Consider the following 20,633-nt stretch of genomic DNA (forward strand, 5'->3'; position numbering starts at 1 on the left):
CGAGTGTTTGTTTGTTTGTGTGCGTGTGTGTTTTTGATGTTTCGTGTGTGCATTTGTGTGCTTTTGATGGTTTGTGTGTGTGTATGTGTGTGTGTGTTTTTGATGGGGTGAAAAGAGAGGGTTTCATATCAGCGTCTAGTATCATCTACTCCAGTCTCCTTCAGTGTTTTGTTCTGGCACACATTCACAGACCCACTGTCCTCAGGCCTGGGGACACAACACGCACAAGCACCAGCACAACAGTCTGTGAAATGATTACACAGCTCTCTATGTTAATCTTTCAACCCAGGGAGACCCATTGTTGTGGAGATCAAACTATACTTTCATTGCTTCTTTATCCACAAACTTGCTCAGTCTCTCCCCCACTCTCTCTCTCTCCCTCACACATTCGGCATGACATTTAGAGGGCATTGTTCGACTGACAGGTTTAGCATCCTCAGTGGTGATACTTGTTCCTGATCGAGCTTTGAAGTTCAGACTTTTGGAGCAGATATTGTGCTCTGAGACATCTCCCGTTTTCTAGAATCAACACAGCTTCCAACGGTAATTGCTCCTTTTTCTTGTCAGTTTTGTACGGATCTCAAGCCTTTTCAATCTCTTTCTCCCTCTTTCTCTGTCTCTCTCTCTTGCTTTTCCTCTCTTTCTATCTCTTCATCTCCCTCTATATATATATATATTTCTGGTTCCCTCTCTCTCTCCCTCTCTCTCTCTCTCTGCCTCTCTCTCCCCCTCTCTCTCCCTCTCTCTCTCTCTCTCTCTCTCTCTCTCCCTCTCTACCTCTCTCTCTCTCCGTTCTTTGAGAAAGGGTGCCAATAAATCAACGCCTCCGCGTGTACCTGCACAACGGCATCAGCAGCTAGATGGAAAACCAAGTATCTAATCTGCAGAAAGGGTTTTGGCAGACAATGTTAAAACAACTGTGGAAAGTGTCACGGATAGTTCTCCTAGCATGTGGACCAGCATGTTAAGTTACTTTGTGTCAACCTTACACCAGCTCTTACCGTACTAATTCACTATACACAAAGGCTAAATGACACTTGTAAACCTGTTACAGGTCCTCAGTCCTCTCTCTCTGAGTTTTATTGGTGTGGAGCAACAGCATTGTTTCTTACAGTCTGCAGATCTGATGTCCTCATCGTCTCTCCTTCCCCCAGGCCAGCCATCTACAAAGGGGGCCAGGAAAGGGAGTTGATTACAAAATGGTATCAACCCCAAAAAGAAAGAGAGAGTTTGAGCTTGTGAGAGAGATTGAGAAAGTGAGAGACAGAACAAGAGCAAGACAGAGAAAACGAGAGAACGAAAGAGGGAGGGAGAGAGAGAGAGAGAGAGAGAGAGAGAGAGAGAGAGAGAGAGAGAGAGAGAGAGAGAGAGAGAGAGAGAGAGAGAGAGAGAGAGAGAGAGAGAGAGAGAGAGAGAGAGAGAGAGAGAGAGAGTGATAGCTCAGTGACTGTTCTTTACCTGATAGACCAGCCTGGAAGCTGTTGGTATACACCGCGACTAAGGCTGACTGCTGATGAGCACAGCTGGCTTCACTGAGTGCAGGTGGACCTGGGGGAGCCTTCTAACCAAACAGGGTCGATAGCCGGCAGATAAACAAACCACTGATACAGAACAGCACCAGGCTCCTCCTGCCTCTCTCCACTCATGAAGAGGGGAGCCCAGGGGACACCCGACCGCCTCTTCTTCTGTGGTGGTCTCCATCTGCAGATGTTCATCCCACTCACCAGCAAGGCAGGACAGATTGTGCTCCTCCCACCGTCTCTTGGGAAATGTTCTGTAATCGTCGCTAAATGAAAAGAGAGTGGATGTTCACACATTGTCTTCAACCTCTTGATGGCAATCTCGACTGAGCTGGTGAAACACGACGCAAACGCCGATGTGGTTTTAGTATCTCTGAGGTGAGACAGGAGTAGCCAGGGAGCTGGTTATATCTCTGAGGTGTGTGGAAGTAGAGCAAAGAAAACGAGGATTCAAAAGCCACCCATTGAACTGCAATCTGAACAAAACTAGCTCTGGGCTGAAAACTGTTTGCTGTACGTTTTGTGTCAAGACACCATTTCCTGACAACCGGAACATTACTTACAAACAAAGAACAAGTGGCTCACATGGATTGAGATACATGCTTCTCGCACACACTCACATGGAAGCACTGAAACACACACGTTTGTTGACACAGATTCACACCTACGTGTCTTTATAAGTGTATTGTGTCCTCCGCAGGTGTCCTAGTTAGCAGTCTTGGTAACCCAACTCAGGGCCTTACTGACTGCCCACACCCAAGCCAAACTCTTCTCAAAGAAATAAGACAGGGTTCCGCAAAGGATTTTTTTTAAAAACTACCTAAAAGTTTGAAGTCGTCACAAACTCACAAGCACCTTCCCCCTCCCTTATCAGAACGCTGGGATCCAGAAACAGACCGAATGACAGACACACTGCGACAAAAGGGATTTGAGGTTCCCCTGGCTTCTGTGTGAAATATGATGGACAGGATTGGAAGCGATAGGAGAATAAATCAGAAGGGTCTCTGGCCTGTCTTCAGCCTCTGGTCTGTGTGAGGTGTGTGAGAGAGGGGTGCACACTCTGTAAACTGCTGGTACAGGAAGCAGGTGCCTGTGGGAGAGTTTGAAATGTTCTCCCTCCCTGGAGCTCACACTGTACCTTATTTTTCGCTCTATAAGGCGCACCGTTTTATAAGGCGCACTGTCAATGAATGGTCTATTTTCTATCTTTTTTTCATATATAAGGCGCACCGGACTATAAGGCGCATTAAGCTAAACAAAACAAAGTCAGATAAGTCAGTCAGTCAAACTTTATTAAACGTGTTCATAATAACTCTCAACATTGTTCAAACTTTAATGAGCATATTCAGAATAACTCCCAAGCTTGTTCAGTTGTAACACGTAAATCAAACGTTAGCGTATTCACAATATAATATTATGGTGAAACACAGCATGTATTACTCCGCGACACTCCTGACTACGGCAGCCGTAATGCCGCAAGCGGTGCGACTTTGTAGTTTACCAAAGTCGTATTAAAACATTTTGACAGATCGCCGTGTACCACACAAAATCGCTTAGAGGTCAGTAAACACAACCGGAAATAATATAAGGCGCTCCTTATTATAAGGCGCACTGTCGTTTAAAAAATAAAAATAAAGGCTTTTAAGTGCGCCTTACAGTCTGGAAAATACGGTACTCTGACCCATCTTACAGACTGTCTTGTTTGTCTTTCTCCAAACTAGAGTTTCGGTGTATTTTTTATGTTATACTTACGTTTGTTTTAGAAGAGTGGTGGAAAAATACAATTATACTTTTTGGAATGACTGGACAGGAATTTATAAATGAATATGAATTTTACTTCAATCCTTACTCTACTCTCTAAGGTACACTATAGGAATGTATTCAATTAGAAGATCAAATTAATAGTGTGTGTTGATTATGAATGACTTGGTTGGACGCTGTAACTGGAAATCTCACATACACTCACACACACACAAAACCTCCATGCCTCTTTCTGAGTTTTTTCCCTGTGGATGAAAGTAAACCTCCAGCTCTGAACTGAAGCTAATGCAGCCGCTTAATCAATGATAGACCTCAAGACCCTAAAGGGATATGATTGAAAGCAGGCATGCTCACCCTCATCACAAAGACTTCCCTGTGGTGATCTCTGTGAAGAGTCATTTCTAAGTATCTTGCAGACATCAACTAGAATATGAAACACAGATTTCTCTTGATCTTGGTCATATTATCGCTGCACAACCATGTGAAGGGAAGGGTATAATTGGGTTCCAGTACCTGGACATTGGCCTCCTGAGCATGTGTGTCTGGATGAGTCCCTGTCTTGACCAGGTCGGTAAACACTGTGGTAGAAGGTAGAGAGTAGTAAGCTTGTTCTCATCTCTACAATGTCATATACTCCCTCACATACTCCCTGTCTTTAATTCTAATGAGAAGGTGGTGGGAAGAAATTCAGGCAGGTCATCATTAGCATTGTAAGCAATGCGTGGGAGAATGTTACGCTCAGGTGGTGCAAACATAATGGCTTCCATTAAAAGTTTTTGCTATGTATTAACATAACACTGAGTGTGACTAAACTCTATTGTTCCAGCCTCAGTTCACTGCCGTTCCCCTATGTTGCTCATGCTGCAATTAAATCTCACATTTACAGTAACCGTTATTCTCTTATTCAACAGGCAGAGAAATGATTTCACAGTCAACTGTCACCATGTTGTTCATCGCAACCAAGATCACCAGCTCTGAGTTGGTGTAGCGGTGAAGATTGGTTAAACTCACTTCCACAGGTATATATAAATGGAAGGAAATCAGTGTCATAATGTTTTAAATTTGAAGGCATTGAAAACGTAATATTGACATTTAAACACCACGGAATTTGTTGGTTTTGAATTAAGATTTTTAAACTTGAAACATTCATTTATTTCAATGTAAAAACAATTCTGATCCAAAAATTTAAGGGTCGAAAATTTAGGTTGCTCAGATAAACAGTAAAATTATTTTTCGAAATTCGAACAGAACAAAATGCAGGCTGCTGCATTTTGCAAATTCAAAGGGTGAAATTCTGATCCAAAAAATGTGAGCCATCAGTCATACAATCACAGCCTGGGGTCTGAGGAGAGAGGTCTGGTCTGAGGCAAGCAGTTGGACCCTTCTCGGAGAAGTGAGATGGTTATCTGATTGCTCCTGGTAATCAGACCTCACCCTGTGTTTCAAGTGATTATTGAAACTAGCTGGATTTCTCACTGGCCCTTTGCAAGACATGCCCCTCATGTAAAAAGATAGCCGGGTATTTCTAAGCCTCTTTAAATCTGTTGTCAAATCTAACCTCCACAGGCGACAGGTTCAAGGCTACGAACAAACACACACTCAAGATTAACCATGAACATGGATTAACCATGAACATGGATTAACCATGAACATGGATTAACCATTGAACTCCCTATCCATCTTGAAAGTGTGTGCCTGTAATGGTCCAGTAATACTGTAGCATTGATAGACTATGCTAGCCTGACGTTGTCATACTCTTAATTCTAGTCAGAATAGTCTGAAAGTCTGAAAACTGTCCGTTTGGCTGTGACTACGGGGCGTGTTTCAACCGAACTCGTAAAGCAAATGCCTCTTCGCTCAATTGGATAGACCTACAACCAATCAGAGCAATTTAATATGTTGTTTGTTGAAAACGAATTCAACCCAAGGGCTCTTTCGTGACGTTGTTGATTACGTTACTGTTGATCATCTGTCCATCATGTATAAAGCCCGTCCTGGCAATTTTAGTGGTCCGTCCCGATCCTGGTTTTATGTAGTTGTTCCCAATACGAGACCCTCCAGACCCAACTTCCCGACCAAATTTTTTTGTGGGCGGGGAGAAGTTGGGCTGGCAGCCAGGCTAAGACTCTGGTTCCTCTGGGGTGAATCTGGCTGGAGGCAGCAGAGATTAAATTCTCCACTGTTTTGCCCTCCCAGTATTGTCCCTGCCTTCATCAGCAAACACACGTCAAGGATTTATTGATCCCGAAGTCACAGAGAGGAGCGGAATGACACTGAGGAAAATAAAGTCAGAAGATCAGACCATTGATTGAGTCAGCCAACAGTGGTGCTGATCTCCAGTGTGTGTGTGTGTGTTTGTGTGAGTGTGTGTGTGTGTGTTTGTGTGAGTGTGTGTGTGGGGGGGGTTTGTGTGTGTGTATTCCCTGGGGGCTTAGAGAGTTGGAAGATGTGCATTGGAGGTCCATCCCACCTTATTCATAATAAAAGCAGGTGATATATCACTGGACAAAGAGCAGCCAAGGCAAAATACAAACACGGCTGAATGATGCTTACAGACACACTCAAACACATAGAGATGAAGTTCAAAGACAAGTAGGATATTACAGGTAGAGTTATTCCATGACTTGGCTTGTTGCTTGCAGCACCCTCATTCAATAACATGAGCATAAAGGCCCGGTCACGTGAAGTGGCTGTGGTAGTTTGTATTTACATCAGCGTGACCTCTCATATTACATGGACTTGCATCACATTGAGACTTGCAGGCTGTCATCTTTAATAACTATGCATATTATGGAGATAAACTGTCCCAATGTCTTCGGGGTTATGGACCACAGGAGAGGGGACTGTGAGTTTGATGTCAGAGACTGTTATCTCGAAAAGCATTATCATGGTTCAATGTCTTCTTAAGTTTCCACCTCCTCTTCGCCTCTCACTAATTTTCTTCTGCTGGTTTCCACTGCTCAATACATCACAGGCTTTTTACATTCAACAACCTCTGGTTGCCTCAGTATCGATAAAACGTTGGGCTGTGTACATTAGTAGAGTTATCACAAGAAAATCTGTTCAACAAACCCTAAACCATTGCTGTAATAATGGATTGATCTTGTGTCCAAACCAATGAGCGTGTGACCAAACAAACCTTTCTCCACATCTGAACCCTTCAAATGTATGTGAAGTGTATTACTGCACCCTAGTGGCCAAAATGTCGCAGACAGCTTCACAAAAAGTTGTCTGATCTTCAGAAAAGCTATACTGGTAGATATTGCGTTGATGCTATTGCAATTCAAAGAAGATTGCAGCATATTGCGAGCAGATAAGATTGGTTTAGATTACCTATCATTATACCTGATACCAGACCCTGCAAACCCTCTCAGACAGGTTGAACTCCAGTGCTTTTGCTCGGTCTTCCAAGTGCAGGTAATAATTCTAATCTCTGAAAATGCTCCATATGCCAGTTTTTTTTTGTGGCCATCCTTGAAATGCTTTATTGCCTAGTTTCCCCTCGACTAACGGCAGTATGCTAATCCTTGAAGACGTCAGTTCCCACCTGCCAAACCTCATTATTTTCATGCTATTTTCAGATAAATAAAGTGCAGCAGCTTAGCCCAGTTGCAGATATTCGATTGACAGTGAGAGCTTTGCAAGATGCAGGTTATACCCTAATGAAGACAGAACTGGCTGTTAGACAGACAGGAGAATAAAAAATGTACTTACTCTGAGAATGTTTTTCCCACCATGTCAGTCAATATGTGGTCACTATGGCTGATAGTCTTGAAATATGATGATATGCTTTGTTGTTGGAGAACGAGGAGGATCCTCAGGGTAGACGCCTGATACTCATCTTTAGGGTCCATTGATTTTCATCTCATCCCCCTCTTCCTTTTCCCCTCTTCCTCTGCCCCTTTACATCTCCCTCTCTCCTTCCTCCACTCTTCCTCTCCCCCTTTCTCTTCCCCTCCACCACATATTCCTCTCTCACCTCTCGCTCCCCTGGAGGGCCCTGGCCCTTATCATCCTGACACCTCTTTCTATCATACATACAATTACCCCCTCTCCCCAACCATTCTCTTCATTTGCACAAACACAATGGGTCAGGCAGCCAGACACCCAGGAATGTGTCAAGATCAAAACGACACCAGTGTCTTGTGATCCAAGTGGAAAGTTCATAGTAGAGCTTGTAGTTTTCATTCTTATCTTAAACAATTCAACAGGATTATCAAAATGTCATGTGAAAAGCATGCCATTACACGTATATGAGACAGATTTTTTTTTTTAAGACACAATTGATTGAGACCACTACATAATGCTGCTCTGGCAAGTAAAGTAACTGAATCAGAAAATAACAACTCTTTTCCAGAGGTGTGATCCCTTGTAATGATAGTGTTTGGTCACTGTGAAAGACTACAGAATAAAGTAGGTCCCAAGTGGGTCATGGCCAGTGTGTTAAATAACCCTAAGAAGAAAAGTCTGTTTTGTAATGCTCAAAATTACCCATCATTACCTTCTAGGTATGTGAGAGGAGGTGGAGTATGAAAAGACACAAAATCAGGCACAAATTGAGTTGAGTAGACAATTTATTAGTATTCTGTCTCAAAAGGAAATGACTGCTTTAACCACATTAGGGGACAAAGACTTGGCTCACCTTGAAAACAAGCCTTGATGTAAACAAATAAATATTCAAAGCACCAGTAAAAAAAATGTATGCTGCTTTTATGGCAGTAATACACCAATACAATCATGTCTCAAATTCAAAGATCTCTCGATGGGTAATGAATATGTGCAGCAAGATTCCTTTCACAGTAACAAAAAACACACAAAAAAAGGGAAATGCACAATGGCACACGTGCCAGTGGAACCACAATATCAGACAAGGTGCCAAAAATAGGTAGTTTTAAAAATGGTTATGTGAATCAATCCAAATCAAATCCCAAGAGATTTATTGTACATTGTATGAAACAAAAACTCAAGCAAAGTCAACCCTGAAGAAAAACCAAATGGAATTTCCTGATTTCTAGTTAAGAGACCGTTTTATAAAAAAAATACTGTAGTGCAAATATACCTTAGTCATTTTTGTATTGCTGTACAATTTAAATCACCAAATGGAACATGTAAAAGTTTAACAAAGTGATGCATCAAGTGAATTCAACCATCAAAAGTGTACCATTAGTTAATCAAACAGGTGTGTATCAAAACCTATTCTGTGCAGTAAATCCCAAAGCAAAAGAAATCAAGTTAATTATAAGCCCTTTCCCTCTTACCACAGAGCAATTTACTTCAAATATTCTAAAGGTAAACAGCTAATAATTATTTTGATATATTTCAAGAGAGGAGCACAACATCAAGGAGCATGTAAACAATTTGACTAAAAACAATAACAGAAGCTTAAAGGGTTCCAAACACAATGCTGTGAGGGGATTCAGAAACTAAAGAAGAGGAAAAAGAACAGCCTCAAATGAAAGAACACTCTATACCCCTACCCCTCTCCACCCCCCTCTCCACCCCCCTCTCCACCCCCCTCTCCACCCCCCTCTCCACCCCCCTCTCCACCCCTCTCTCCACCCCCCTCTCCACCCCCTCATCAGTGACTTTGAACTGCCTTTTGCCTGGAGGGCATTGGGGAGCGTGAATGGGAACATTGAGGAGGTCTCCTTTCACACACGTGCAAATGTCCGGTAGCTGAGAATGAGCAGAGAGGAGGAGGAGGAGGAGGGGGGGGGGAACAACATGCTTGGGATAGTTGCAATTTAAATTTCAATGTACCAGGTTTCACCTAAGTGAACAGTCCGTATCTACATGTAGATTTCTAAACAGCCCAGTGTATCAGCTGGAATCATCTAGTGGGGGAATGTTTGGTTGGAAGAAGGTAGGATTCAGAAGTCAACATAAAATGTTCTTAATTAAAAGGCCACCATTTGTTTTGGTACAGCTCATATACTCAAACATGAACCAGAGGTAGACCATGGTGAAGAGCCCTCTTCCACATGTAAAAGGTGGAACGTGGAGTCAGGGGGAAGTAAGACCTGAACTCTTTGAAGGTGGGGAAGGACTTCTCCTCGAAGCGTTGCTGCAAAAACAGCTTGGCCTTGGCCTTGAAGTTGGCCAGAGCCACAACATCCATGACAAACATCTGCTTATCAGTGTCAACCTTGCTGGGCAAGGTGTACCTGGGGACTGGGGGATCAAACTGGGTCATGATGGAGCCTGTCAGACCCTCAGGGCTCTCCTCAAAGGAGAACACACTTTGATCCATCCTGCTCTCCCTCACAGCCTTTTCCATCATCTCATTTCCTGTTTCTGTGCTGTGCACTTCCTGCGCCTCGGGTGTGTTCATCTCAGGGTTGATTTCCAGGTTCCTGGTTCTCTCTGACCTGCCGCGCCAACGCCAATAGAAGCTGGGTGATAGGGAGGGGTAGTTGAGTTTAAACTTTGACAGCGACCATTTTAATTTCTGCACACGGAGCTTGGCAGTATCTCTGAACTTCTTCTTTAAGAGATAGTTTACTTTGAAACCTTTGTGGCTGCGTCTCCAAATCTTCCCTCTGGAGACGGCAGCATGATTCTCTGTCGTGGTCAGACCATTTTTTGGACTTTGGCTCTTGTCGGGATCTGAGCTTTCTTCGCTGCTCCCTGCTTTGTAGCCACGGTTGAACAGCATGGCCTCTCTTCTCCAGTTGTAGTAGGTGGATCGAGATATCCCGGGGAAATTTCTTTTGAAGAGTCTGAAGGGAAAGGAGGTGTTCATGGCAATGCAATTCTGCAGACACCTTTTGGCCTCCTGCATGTGGGCCAGAGTCTGGGCCCTCTCCCCCTCCAGTTTGTCGGAGTTGAGGCCAAACAGGCCAGCCACGCTATCATGCTGATCTGGCTTCTCGTGCTTCCCTTCTGGAGAAGACCAGGTCTCCTGCTCGGTGCTCTCCCCAGGACTCACCTCCCCAGCAGAGGAACCAGAAAAGCTTCCACCAGACAGCAGCAGTTCATGCTTCCAGGCAGAGAACGTTGACCTGGAGATCTCCGGGAAGTACTCCTTGAACTTGAGGAAAGGGATGAGGTTACCCTGCAGATAGCTGGCTTGAAGGACCTGCTTTGCCTCGTATCTGACCGCCGATTTCTTGCGGTGTTCCTGGGTCTGCCGCTTCCAGCGGTAGAAGGTGCTTTTGGGGATGTTGTAGTTGTCCTTCAGGCTGGAGTAGGACAGCTTGACATCCTGGTTCAACAGCTCCAGGGTCTTCAGGGGACGGACCCTCTGTTTACTGTTGGGACTACCTATGCGGAGGTCGCTTGCCTTTACTAACGCCACAAAATGGTGGGGCTTGAACACAGAACCATACTGTAGCTCACCTGACCACATGATGTGGATAGTGACTGGGTCCAGGTTCTTAGGCCACGTTCTGGGGCGAATGAGGCGGTTAAAGTACGGTCGAATCTTGAAGTTGAACATGGGATAGACCGAGTAGATGTTACACCGCAGGACGGAGGAGAGGGCGTACACGTGCCACATGTTGGCAAAGGAGCCTGGGAAACAGGAAGCTTTGATGTCCGCATCAAAGATGGCCTCCAGGACAGTCATGGGAAGGTTGAGCATCTCTTCTGACTCCTCTGCACAGAGGCTGAAGCGAGCCGCTTGGATCATCACCTTGGAGTCTATCATCCCACACAGGTAGTACCTCTTCCAGAGCAACATCTCCACCACAGTCCTAACCTGCAGGGACGGGAGACAATCTATCTTTAGGCAAGTACACGGTCACAAACCATGTGAACGACAAACCAAAACGCAAACCTCATTAGCAATCGGTACAAACAGAGACAGCAGCATTAAAACCGTTCCCTGCACTTGCTCACCTGCAGCTCCATGCTTATACTGGTGCTTCCTACCAGCATCATGCTAGCAGCATCAAACAGCAGGTTGCCTTCACCTTTACAGACCAGGGGCAGTAGGCCCCCGGGGGCGTCTGCTGGGTACAGGCTGTGAGCCAGCCTGTCGATGCCAGTCCAGTCAGGAAACTCATGGCATGGGGTGCTGGGAAGGGAGAGGGATGCCAGGACCCGATCCACTTCCAAGGCCACAGTGGTGAGGGCATCTAGGCCCGGGCTCTCTGTTGCCTCCTGTAGCTCTCCCAGGACTGACAGCACCACCTCACTCCTTTGGACCATACCTAGTGGGGAGTTGCGTTTTTATTAGGCTACAATGTATTTATTTATTTAACAAAGAGTAGAGTGTGTGAGGAGTGAAATAGAGAAAGGATTTAGAAGACTGCATTAAAAAATACAAAACTGTGCAAATATCTAGTTTTTATTTTTATTATTCACTTTTTGCTATAAACTACGCTATATTGGAAATTAGACCTCAGGCGAAGCTATGTTTTAGTTTGTTGCATTGAATCTTAAGCTACACTGGCGTAAAGAGGAGCACTGCTTGCGTTTGAGAAAGAGAAATAGCAGTTCTGAAGCACAACCGAGTGGTAATCTAACATTGTTTGTATAGTCTCTTTTGGCAACCCTGATCTCAAGTGTTCGTTTATAATAGAGGACAGGTTTTTAATAGCAAACGTTGAGAACTGGGCTTAGGTTATACATCCATAAAGTACCATCTGTGTTTTGAAAGCAAGGCAATCGTATTTAAGCTTTCGTGAATATATTTCAAAGTTGCATCGTATATCGTCACCAGTTTACAAATAATATGTCCTCCTGTTCTCTGTGCACGTCTTTCTTCGTCGAATTGTTGATATCGTAATTCATTTAAATGTTCCTTACCTGAAGTTGGTATAAACATGTTTCCAGGGCGTAACGTAAGTTGTTTCGGAATGGACGACATGTATAGTATAAACTTCTGAATTGTTTCACTGAATTAGTCCATCGTGTGCTCGTGTAGACTCCAGTTACTATGTGAGTCGCTCTGCAATGCAAACGTCTTGAGCTCCGTACATGACTGTTTGGAGATGTGGGAGTGATAAGCAGTATCACCCTTCGGGAAATCTTCCAGTAACACCGCCCTGTTGCCTCTCACGTAGGGCCAGGGTCAATTTCAATGTGAAGTGTGAACAAAAGCCACGGTGTTAGGGCCATCATCAGAGGAACAGTATCGGTGTTTAGCAGGTTACTTGAAACAGGGTCTACAATGTTTTGTGGTTATTTTTCCAAAGAACATAGATTGTCAGTAGTTAATATTTTCGAAACATTTATAGCAACAATATGTCTTTATCCTCAATAGGGATTTCCATTTTCAGAATCAGAATGAGCAAGTTTGCACAAACAAACAAGGAATTCAAGCCCTCTTTCAAATGTCTTTGAAACGTGGGCTTTGAACATTTATCCCATTAACTCGTTTGCTTCATGAATATTTTTGTTCACAACTCACACACACAATAATGGTAGGCCAGGGCCTACTACCAAATGCACTACAATAGTCTTTCCAGAAAAATAGTGGTAGTGATTAATTATCAGTAGAACATTATTACTTTCACTCTGACCAGGGCTGGCCCAAGCCTTTATGGAGCCTTAAGCAAAATAGATTTGGGGGCCCTTCGATGTCGCTTATCGTTGCTGATGAAAAAAAAGAAGAATATATATACATTTTTACTTTATACATTAAACTGTAATTTCATTTGCTCTTGGGGGCCCTCTGGTAGCCACAGGGGCCCTAAGCAGCCGCTTAGTTCGCTTATGCCTTGGGCCGGCCCTGCTCTGTACACAAAGTAGTAGAACCAGAGCATTTTGTGGATTGCAGAGGGGAGATGTGCAGACGGCTGTGGAAGTGATATTTAGATAAGGAGGAAAGAGGCAGCAGGGTGGCTCCACAGTATCACTTTTAACACCTCTCTGCTCTCGGCCTTTTGCACTCTGGTAATCGGGCCTTTTGTTCTACACGGTGTTCCACACAACGGCCCTGCTCACCTACCCTCTAGATACCATTACTCAACCAGACTATCTCTCTGTCTCTCTCATCTTTCCGACTCTGCACTCACTCAGCACTGTCTCTTCTTTCTTTCTTTCTTTCTTTATTTCTTTCTTTCTTTCTTTCTTTCTTTCTTTCTTACTGTCTTTCTCGCCCTTTTTCTCTTTCACACACACACACACATGCTTGTCTCCCCTGTGCTCCAGGGCATTGGTAGACAAGCTGGTGCCTGATTCCTTCGGGGTTCACAGGTTGGAGCTGAGACTTCAGCAGAGTGAGTATCTATGTGGCACACACTGGAGTCCTGGCTACAGTGTATCTTAGATTTTCTATCCACAGTCTCGTCTCATTCTCTAGTCAACTAGATATTCAGACCCTTCTCCTCCCCCTACACACACACACACACACACCTAAAATCAGTGACTTGAGTCAGTCACACACCTTAAGTGTGTAGATTAGCTGTACTGTGCTATACTGTGAACACAAGGGCAGGCAGGTCAGGGGTGTTGAAAATGCTAATAGGACAACACTGGAGCCGGCTCCAGTAGTCTCTCTCATGCTGTGTGTGTGTGTGTGTGTGTGTGCGCGCGTGAGTGTGTGTGTGAGAGAGTGTGTGTGTGTGTGTGTGTGTGGGGGGGGGGGGGGTTGAAGCTCAATATCTTTGAAGAAAGGATCAGGTACTGTCCCTCGTTCCAGCAGTGTCTTTTGTTGTTGATCGTGGCTTAGAGCTCTGACAGGAATGAGCTCAGCAGTTGACACCATTGTCTGCATTCCTGAGTGATTTTGCAGATAATAGATAGATATATAGATGTACATGCATTGACTTTTTTTGGAAGAAGAAACTTTGATCATGCAAATAATGGGATGTGACACACACACGCAGTTGTATCTCGACGATATGGGGCCAAGTCCACTTTGCCACAATCATTTTTGTTATTAAGTGTTACAGTTATTTGTTTGAGGACATTCACATTGACGATTACTTGGGTGTACATATTGACTGTAATCTGTCATGGAATGTTCCTGCAAATTCTGTAGGATTGAAGTGTGACTCCTTGCAAAGACTCATGGTCTTAGGGTTTGATGTTATTTTAATACGCTGTGATAGAGACTATATTGCGGTACGTAATCTTAGTTTGGTTGGGAAACCAACTACCTGTTTTAGTGTCACCCTGGTTGCTGGACCTCACACCATATTAATACATTAATACAAAATTACACTATAGACACACAGCACATTTGCAAGCAATCCTTGTTGACACAGAAACATTTTTAAACCTTTCGAAACTTTTTTAGCTAAACTAGTTTTTTTTTTTTTTTTATTGTCAACCTTTCAAAAAAGAATGACCAGCTTGTCTACCAAAGAGCATTTCACTTAGCTGAGAAAATAATCGTAACTTCTGCACTTATTAACTTTTAAGTACCACAATATCGCTGTAGAATAATTGAATTTACCCAGCCAATCTTTTACTATAAACAATATTTTATGCTCCCTACTGGACAAATAAAGTAAAACATAAAACAAACTGAGTTAGTTGAGTTTGCCATCTTTATTTTCTTAATAGGTTGTTACAAAAATACCATGAGATCTTTTTTTAACTGTTCAAAACCAAAATGTTCAAGACACCACAACTAATAGAGAAAAATATGTCTATATATTTACACATTCCACCCACTTTAAAACATTCCTTTAGATATCACAAATGTTGGGTAACATTCTTTACATATTGCATCTTACCTCCAAGTCACAGTAGGGTCACATGATTTGCTAAACTAACAATCCCTTTCATCTTTGTTGTGGACATTGACTGACAGAATATGAGATGAAAACATAAATAAAAAGTCAAACATAAAAATTATATAAACAGGACAAACATTAATGATTATCTCTTGCAAATGCAACCCGCACACAACTAATTGTTTGTGAGAGATTACCTCAATTCAACACACAGTCAAGGGTCATGTGCACCATAACTCAGTAGCAAATGCTTCCCCTTGGAACATCCAGTCAAATACATATTAGAGTAGCAGCCATGTTTGTTTTCCCTCAGAGTAGCCAGACACAGTTATGGGGAGAGTGAAAGTACAATTGTTTTACATTCAACAAGAGAGATCAGTGTTTTACAGTGCACCTCTCCTCTCCCCAGCCAGACACAGGTGACCACCATCAACCATCCACACACAGACAAATGATTTGCTAAACCAGCTGATGTTGACGTTGTTTAAGTAGCTGCTTATTGACTCCAGTGTGGGGAATTCCTCCAGCTTACAGTGAATTTAAGGGCTGTGGAGCACTTGTGCGACTATGTTTTGTTGACATGCTGCCAAGTAATTCTATTGTTCTCAATAACCTCGTACTGAAACTATTCAAGCTTCTTTCCAGTGGAAAAAGCCTAGGCCAGTTCATGGACAACCAGGGCTACTAGTGAAGTGACACTTGGGGTGTTCTCTGAAAGGAGAACCAATGGGTTATCTGTTCATGAAACAATTATAGACAAACAAATAGCATACAATGACTACACATGCATGTAAGTTTTTTGTGTGCATTTTCTATATTTACAATGCCCATTATTAGCCAGGCCAATCTTTTAAAACCAAATTAAATACACCAAAAAACGCAGATTTAAAACGGAGACCAACATGACTAGATATAACATAAGTATCACCCTGAATACAAAGCACACTAATCTGACATTATAACTGTTATTCGCACAAAACTTCACATTCTGCTTTTCATTTTACATCAAGGTTGCCTTTCTTCTTGCTGCAGTACATCCTAATCCACAATAAATTGTGTCATGAATAAGTGCTTTCGTTTGAACCCTTTCAGTGCTTAAGAGGCGAAATGATTATCAATAAGGTTAGTTGCCACAAGAATAGCACAGAGCTGCACAGAGATACCCTTTCATACAGGCCATAATACCACCCACATCTCAAGCAAAACAGCAACAAAGATTGCACTTTACCACAAACAAGACGGTGCCATGACAATACCTAAACGTGACCTCAGTTTTATTTGGTTTGGTATCAAAGCTAGCAGCATGTGACTCAGCATGGATAAGCTTTGGGTTACCCCTCTGTCCTACACTTTCAGTTTCACTCTTTTTGCTCAAGAAGATAACAGTGCTTTGCTTCTTTTTGCCAGTTAAACTGTTTACAACATAAGGCTGGAAAAGTGTTTCTTTGAAACACCACATGAAATTAACTGCCAAAATAATAATATGTACATCTGCAGTGTCACACTGCATAATTATATATGTGTATATGTACATTAACAATGGTATATACTGTAGTACATACACAGAAAACTTGGGCAGAATCAAAAGACGACAACTCTTCCCCTCACCAAAACCAATCATGAGGCTCAGTAACATGTCTAGACCAATGCTTTCCAACTATTTTCTAACTTTCAACTATTGATCTGAATATTTTAGTAACCACTTTCGTGACCAATCACGTGACCACAAATCCAAACCAACAGAGGGGTTCAGATCTCTTTTTTTTTGGAAACCACCAGCCTGGAGTAGAACGAGGAGAGGAAGACAGGATCACAGCGTGCGTTCCGGGGGTCACAGGCTGGAGGCCTGTGCCTGCGGCTGTAGCTGTGTGTGGTGGGGGGCGGCCGGCGCCGTCTCACAGTCCTTAGGCCCCTCCTCCACCCCGCGGGCGTACATCAGCACCAGTGTTACCGTGGCGAAGGTGGCCGCGTTGACAGGGAAGGCCCTGAGAAGCGTGGAGGTGAGCCCTCGCGTGAACACCCTGAAGCCCTCCTTCTTCACGCTCTGCCGCACGCAGTCAGCGATGCCGTTGTACTGGTACACCCCGCCCACACCGTCGGCCTGGAGGCGGGACTTGATCACGTCCACCGGATAGGTGGAGAGCCAGGAAGCGATGCCGGACATGCCGCCTGCGAACAGCAGTTTGGGGATCATGTAGGGGTCGTTCTGCTCAAAGCCCAGGGAGCGGGTCAGGACGTCGTAGGCCAGGAAGTAGACGCCAAAGCCTGGTGTCTCGCGGAGCAGGGTGGTCACCATGCCGCGGTTCACCCCCAGCAGGCCCTCGCGGTTGTAGATGCGGACCAGGCAGTCCAGGGAGTTCTTATAAAGCTTCCTCTTGGACTTCTTCTCCCCTGTGCCCTGCATCTGCATGCGAGTCTTGGCCAGCTCCATGGGGCAGCAGATCACACACTGGATGGTCCCTGCCGCAGCCCCAGCGATGAACTGGTTCATGGGCGTATCGTGGCCCAGCTGGCGCATGGCGTTGCCCTGCACACCAAACACGATGGCGTTGATGAAGGTCAGGCCCATCATGGGGGAGCCGATGCCTTTGTAGAGACCAAACATCTGGTGTGGAGGGGGGGAGGAGGTGTTGATGGGAAAAAGAAAAAAAAAACGCAATTGAAAACAATTAAGCAAGCCACTAGTAAAACAACATTTTGCAAGTTATTCACTGATGTAAATAAGCAAGATGCACACTATCATTCCCTATTTGGATGACAGGACACATGATAAAGATGTTACTCACTGATTCCTGCCGTATGATGGACTGAAAACAATGAATGGTCCCGCGATACAGGGGCTTGTCCACATTCTGGACCTGGAGCCTGACCTGCAAGACAGGATACAGTCACAAGTAGAACCAGGAAGTCCAATCAGGTTCAGATCTGAACCCACAAGACATCCTGACTATGTCATTCTGATAAACATGACACGTGAAAAAGAGTGAGGGGAAAACACTGAACGATAACATTCCACACTGATAGGCTAATACATGTGCTGTGAATGAAGTGTGAAAAAATGACTAATCTGATACAATGAACAAACTGTCAACTGATACATGGAAGAGTTTACAGTTGGTTAGAGGCTGGGGAGGGTTCCTACATATTCTACTGCTTTTCTGATTCAACAAAACCAAGAACCAAAAGACACAGAGACAAGGGATGGACCTGAACTTTACTTACTACTGTTTATGGCTGGGAAGAGGTAGTTTATCCCTTATCTACAAACACAGTAAGACTTATTCTGTAAAATGAAGAAAGTCCTTGTTACAGATAACAAGGCAATCTCCTTAGTCATTATCTGTGCAGGATATAGACCAGGTATTATCCAATTAGCTGTTGATGACATGCATAATACAGTCAAGTTTGCAGCTTAATTTATATTCTGAGAAAAAGCTATCAAACTTTTTTTAAAAAAATATGTGGGGGAAACAAGGTTTACCTTCACAGTGTCAAAAGGATGTCCAACCAAGACTCCAGCGGCACCTAGGAGATGCAACAACAAAAAAGAGAGGGAAAGAGATACAATTACAAAACTTATCAAGCACACTGCAATGAAGTGACAATCTTCTGTCAGAGCAGCAGTGTTTTAGCAACAAAATGTTTACAAGTCATGTGTCATTAAATGTCCCTCCACAAGCAAGCAGAGGCCATCCGGTCTAAACATACATACTGTGAATAATCTGAGAATGATATTAAAGCCCCACTTGTAAAGTCAGCTCGTAACTAGACTCTCTTGCGGGCATCTGTAATCTAGAAATGTCTACCTCCTCCGGCCTCCTTCAGAGAAACTGAGAGGTCCTCACCTCTCAGTTTCTCTGAATGTTATGTAACTCAGGTTCATGGAGTGCCTGTGTTCTGATGCCAGTTTAGTCTCTGGCTAATCATTCTTGCCATGTAACTTGATACGAGGTGCTGGATGTGCCTGGTCAATTCCCGGGGTCTGACTGGGTTTACTCCACAGCCATAAATAGTCCTTCACACGGCCTAGCAGTGTACCAACCACGTTAACGGTTGGCACCAAAACATTCCGTAAAGGAATGTCATTGTCAAAAGGTGCTTTGGAACCCATGTGTGCACAGACGTTGGCTGACCACAAGCTGTCTGCCTGCCCAGCTGAAACGCGACAGGATAATCCTGTCTAAGAACCTGTATGTCACAACAGACTGTCCCAAACCAGCCAATTAGGAGAGGATTCCTGGTGTAAGCCAGACACTGCAGCGGGTCATGATCTGCTGTAACTTCAAAACATAACCTCCATGTTTAGAAAAGTATAGCCCATGCTTTGAGACTGTACTATAAACTTGTGACACAAAACACCAGCGTTCAATTATATTATGGTACGAGTAGAATTAGACTGTAGGCCTAGATGTTATGTCCCATGGTATTGGAATCCAATGCATCAGATATCCAACCATTTTGAGTAACATTAATATGTGTAAGTCTATGCAAACGTAAACAACAGCTTATTTGTTGTCTATGATTGGTTGTCCTCTGGTCTGGCTTCCCTCTTGTGTCCACTCACTTGTTGAAGGTGGGCAACCACAATGTTTTACATACAGTATACGACTGGTAGAAGTGAAAAAGCGAATGTGTGTGTGTGTGTGTGTGTGTGTGATTTATAGTCACCTACTAACCGAGAGCTATCTTGGGACCACCTCTGACTAAAGAACATGCGTGCCTTTCATTCTTAACGGTTTGTCCACAGGACATGGGAAGGGGGGGGGGGGGGGGGTCCGCAGGTGCTGAAATGGCTGGAATCAACTGTCACTGTGTGTATGTTGTGCTATTAGGAAGCAATCTAAGTTTGTATTCTAGGAGCCAAGTAATTGCGTATTCGATCACCAATCTTTCAGAAGCACCACTGATCATTTACAAATAAGACCATAGTCTATTATGCAATACTAAACATCACAATTCAAGATGATCTCGTCTAAATGTCAAAACAACTTCCAACCGTATCCAAATTCACACATATCACTTTGGGCGGTTATTAGTGCCCTTTCCTCTAAACCTGCCGAGAGATTGGGGGGTGCTCCATCGACCAGCGCTAATTTCCTGACCGGAGATGAGCTAGCCTAACAAACTAGCTAACTGTCGCACTAGGAAGTAGATAGTTACAGTAGCGTAGCAACTAGCTAGCCAACGAGAACTAATATGAAATGAACATGGTGAAGGCCATTGTGACTTACCTCCAATGCAGCCAGCAAGAAAGTCCATCACCACTCTTCACCTAAGATTGGCAATCGAGACGAAAATTATCTGCCAAAGAGTTCGGACAGTTTAACACAATCGGAATTGTATGGCTAGCTTGCTTCACCTACTGTATCTCCTCTAGATGTCACGCAAACTGCTTCCTCACTGTGTCGTCTCACGCAATCGACCCGGCTAGCTAACTAGCTACACTGACAGTGTCTTTTCTCCAACTCGTTTATTTTCTCAGTGTGAATGCACTGATGGAAGGTATCTCATTTTTGTTTAAGTATGCTTATTCGGCCTGAATTAACCCTCATTCGTCTCTAGTGGTCACGTTGATAAATTCCGTCACCACCGTGCAGACAGACCCCTTCTCTATTTCTATTCCTGGTAATTTGACAGACTGCACGGAGGCGTGTAGCATACGTGGTTCGCCGACAACAACGCAGCCAATCAAATCACAGTTTCAAAGCCGACGCCCAGAGCC

The 20,633-nt window shown here is 43.8% G+C and overlaps 2 protein-coding genes across 9 annotated transcripts; both read right to left on the minus strand.

Annotated features, from left to right (window-relative positions):
• Positions 1–8,844: 8,844 nt before the first annotated feature.
• On the minus strand, positions 8,845–12,125 carry vrtn (vertebrae development associated). The gene is made up of 3 exons (XM_084700442.1): positions 12,033–12,125; positions 11,121–11,434; positions 8,845–10,980 (listed from the first exon to the last, which is right to left on the minus strand). The coding sequence occupies exons 1-3, from the start codon at positions 12,091–12,093 to the stop codon at positions 9,217–9,219; spliced, it is 2,139 nt and encodes a 712-aa protein (XP_084556568.1). The 5' UTR covers positions 12,094–12,125; the 3' UTR covers positions 8,845–9,216.
• A 2,579-nt stretch (positions 12,126–14,704) lies between these two features.
• Positions 14,705–20,554, minus strand: LOC146287301 (mitochondrial basic amino acids transporter-like). 8 transcript variants are annotated; one of them, XM_084700572.1, is made up of 5 exons: positions 20,275–20,554; positions 20,143–20,183; positions 18,393–18,436; positions 17,698–17,781; positions 14,705–17,516 (listed from the first exon to the last, which is right to left on the minus strand). In XM_084700572.1, exons 2-5 carry the CDS (start codon positions 20,168–20,170, stop codon positions 16,743–16,745), a joined length of 930 nt encoding a protein of 309 aa, XP_084556698.1. In that variant the 5' UTR covers positions 20,171–20,183; positions 20,275–20,554; the 3' UTR covers positions 14,705–16,742. The 8 variants fall into 8 exon arrangements, with proteins under 8 accessions (XP_084556698.1, XP_084556704.1, XP_084556699.1 ...); XM_084700578.1 differs by having other exon boundaries at positions 17,698–18,194; XM_084700573.1 differs by having other exon boundaries at positions 20,271–20,554.
• Positions 20,555–20,633: the final 79 nt, after the last annotated feature.

The sequence above is a fragment of the Hypomesus nipponensis genome, chromosome 6 (genome assembly GCF_054491055.1).
Source record: "Hypomesus nipponensis isolate SF chromosome 6, ASM5449105v1, whole genome shotgun sequence".
Taxonomy (NCBI): domain Eukaryota; kingdom Metazoa; phylum Chordata; class Actinopteri; order Osmeriformes; family Osmeridae; genus Hypomesus; species Hypomesus nipponensis.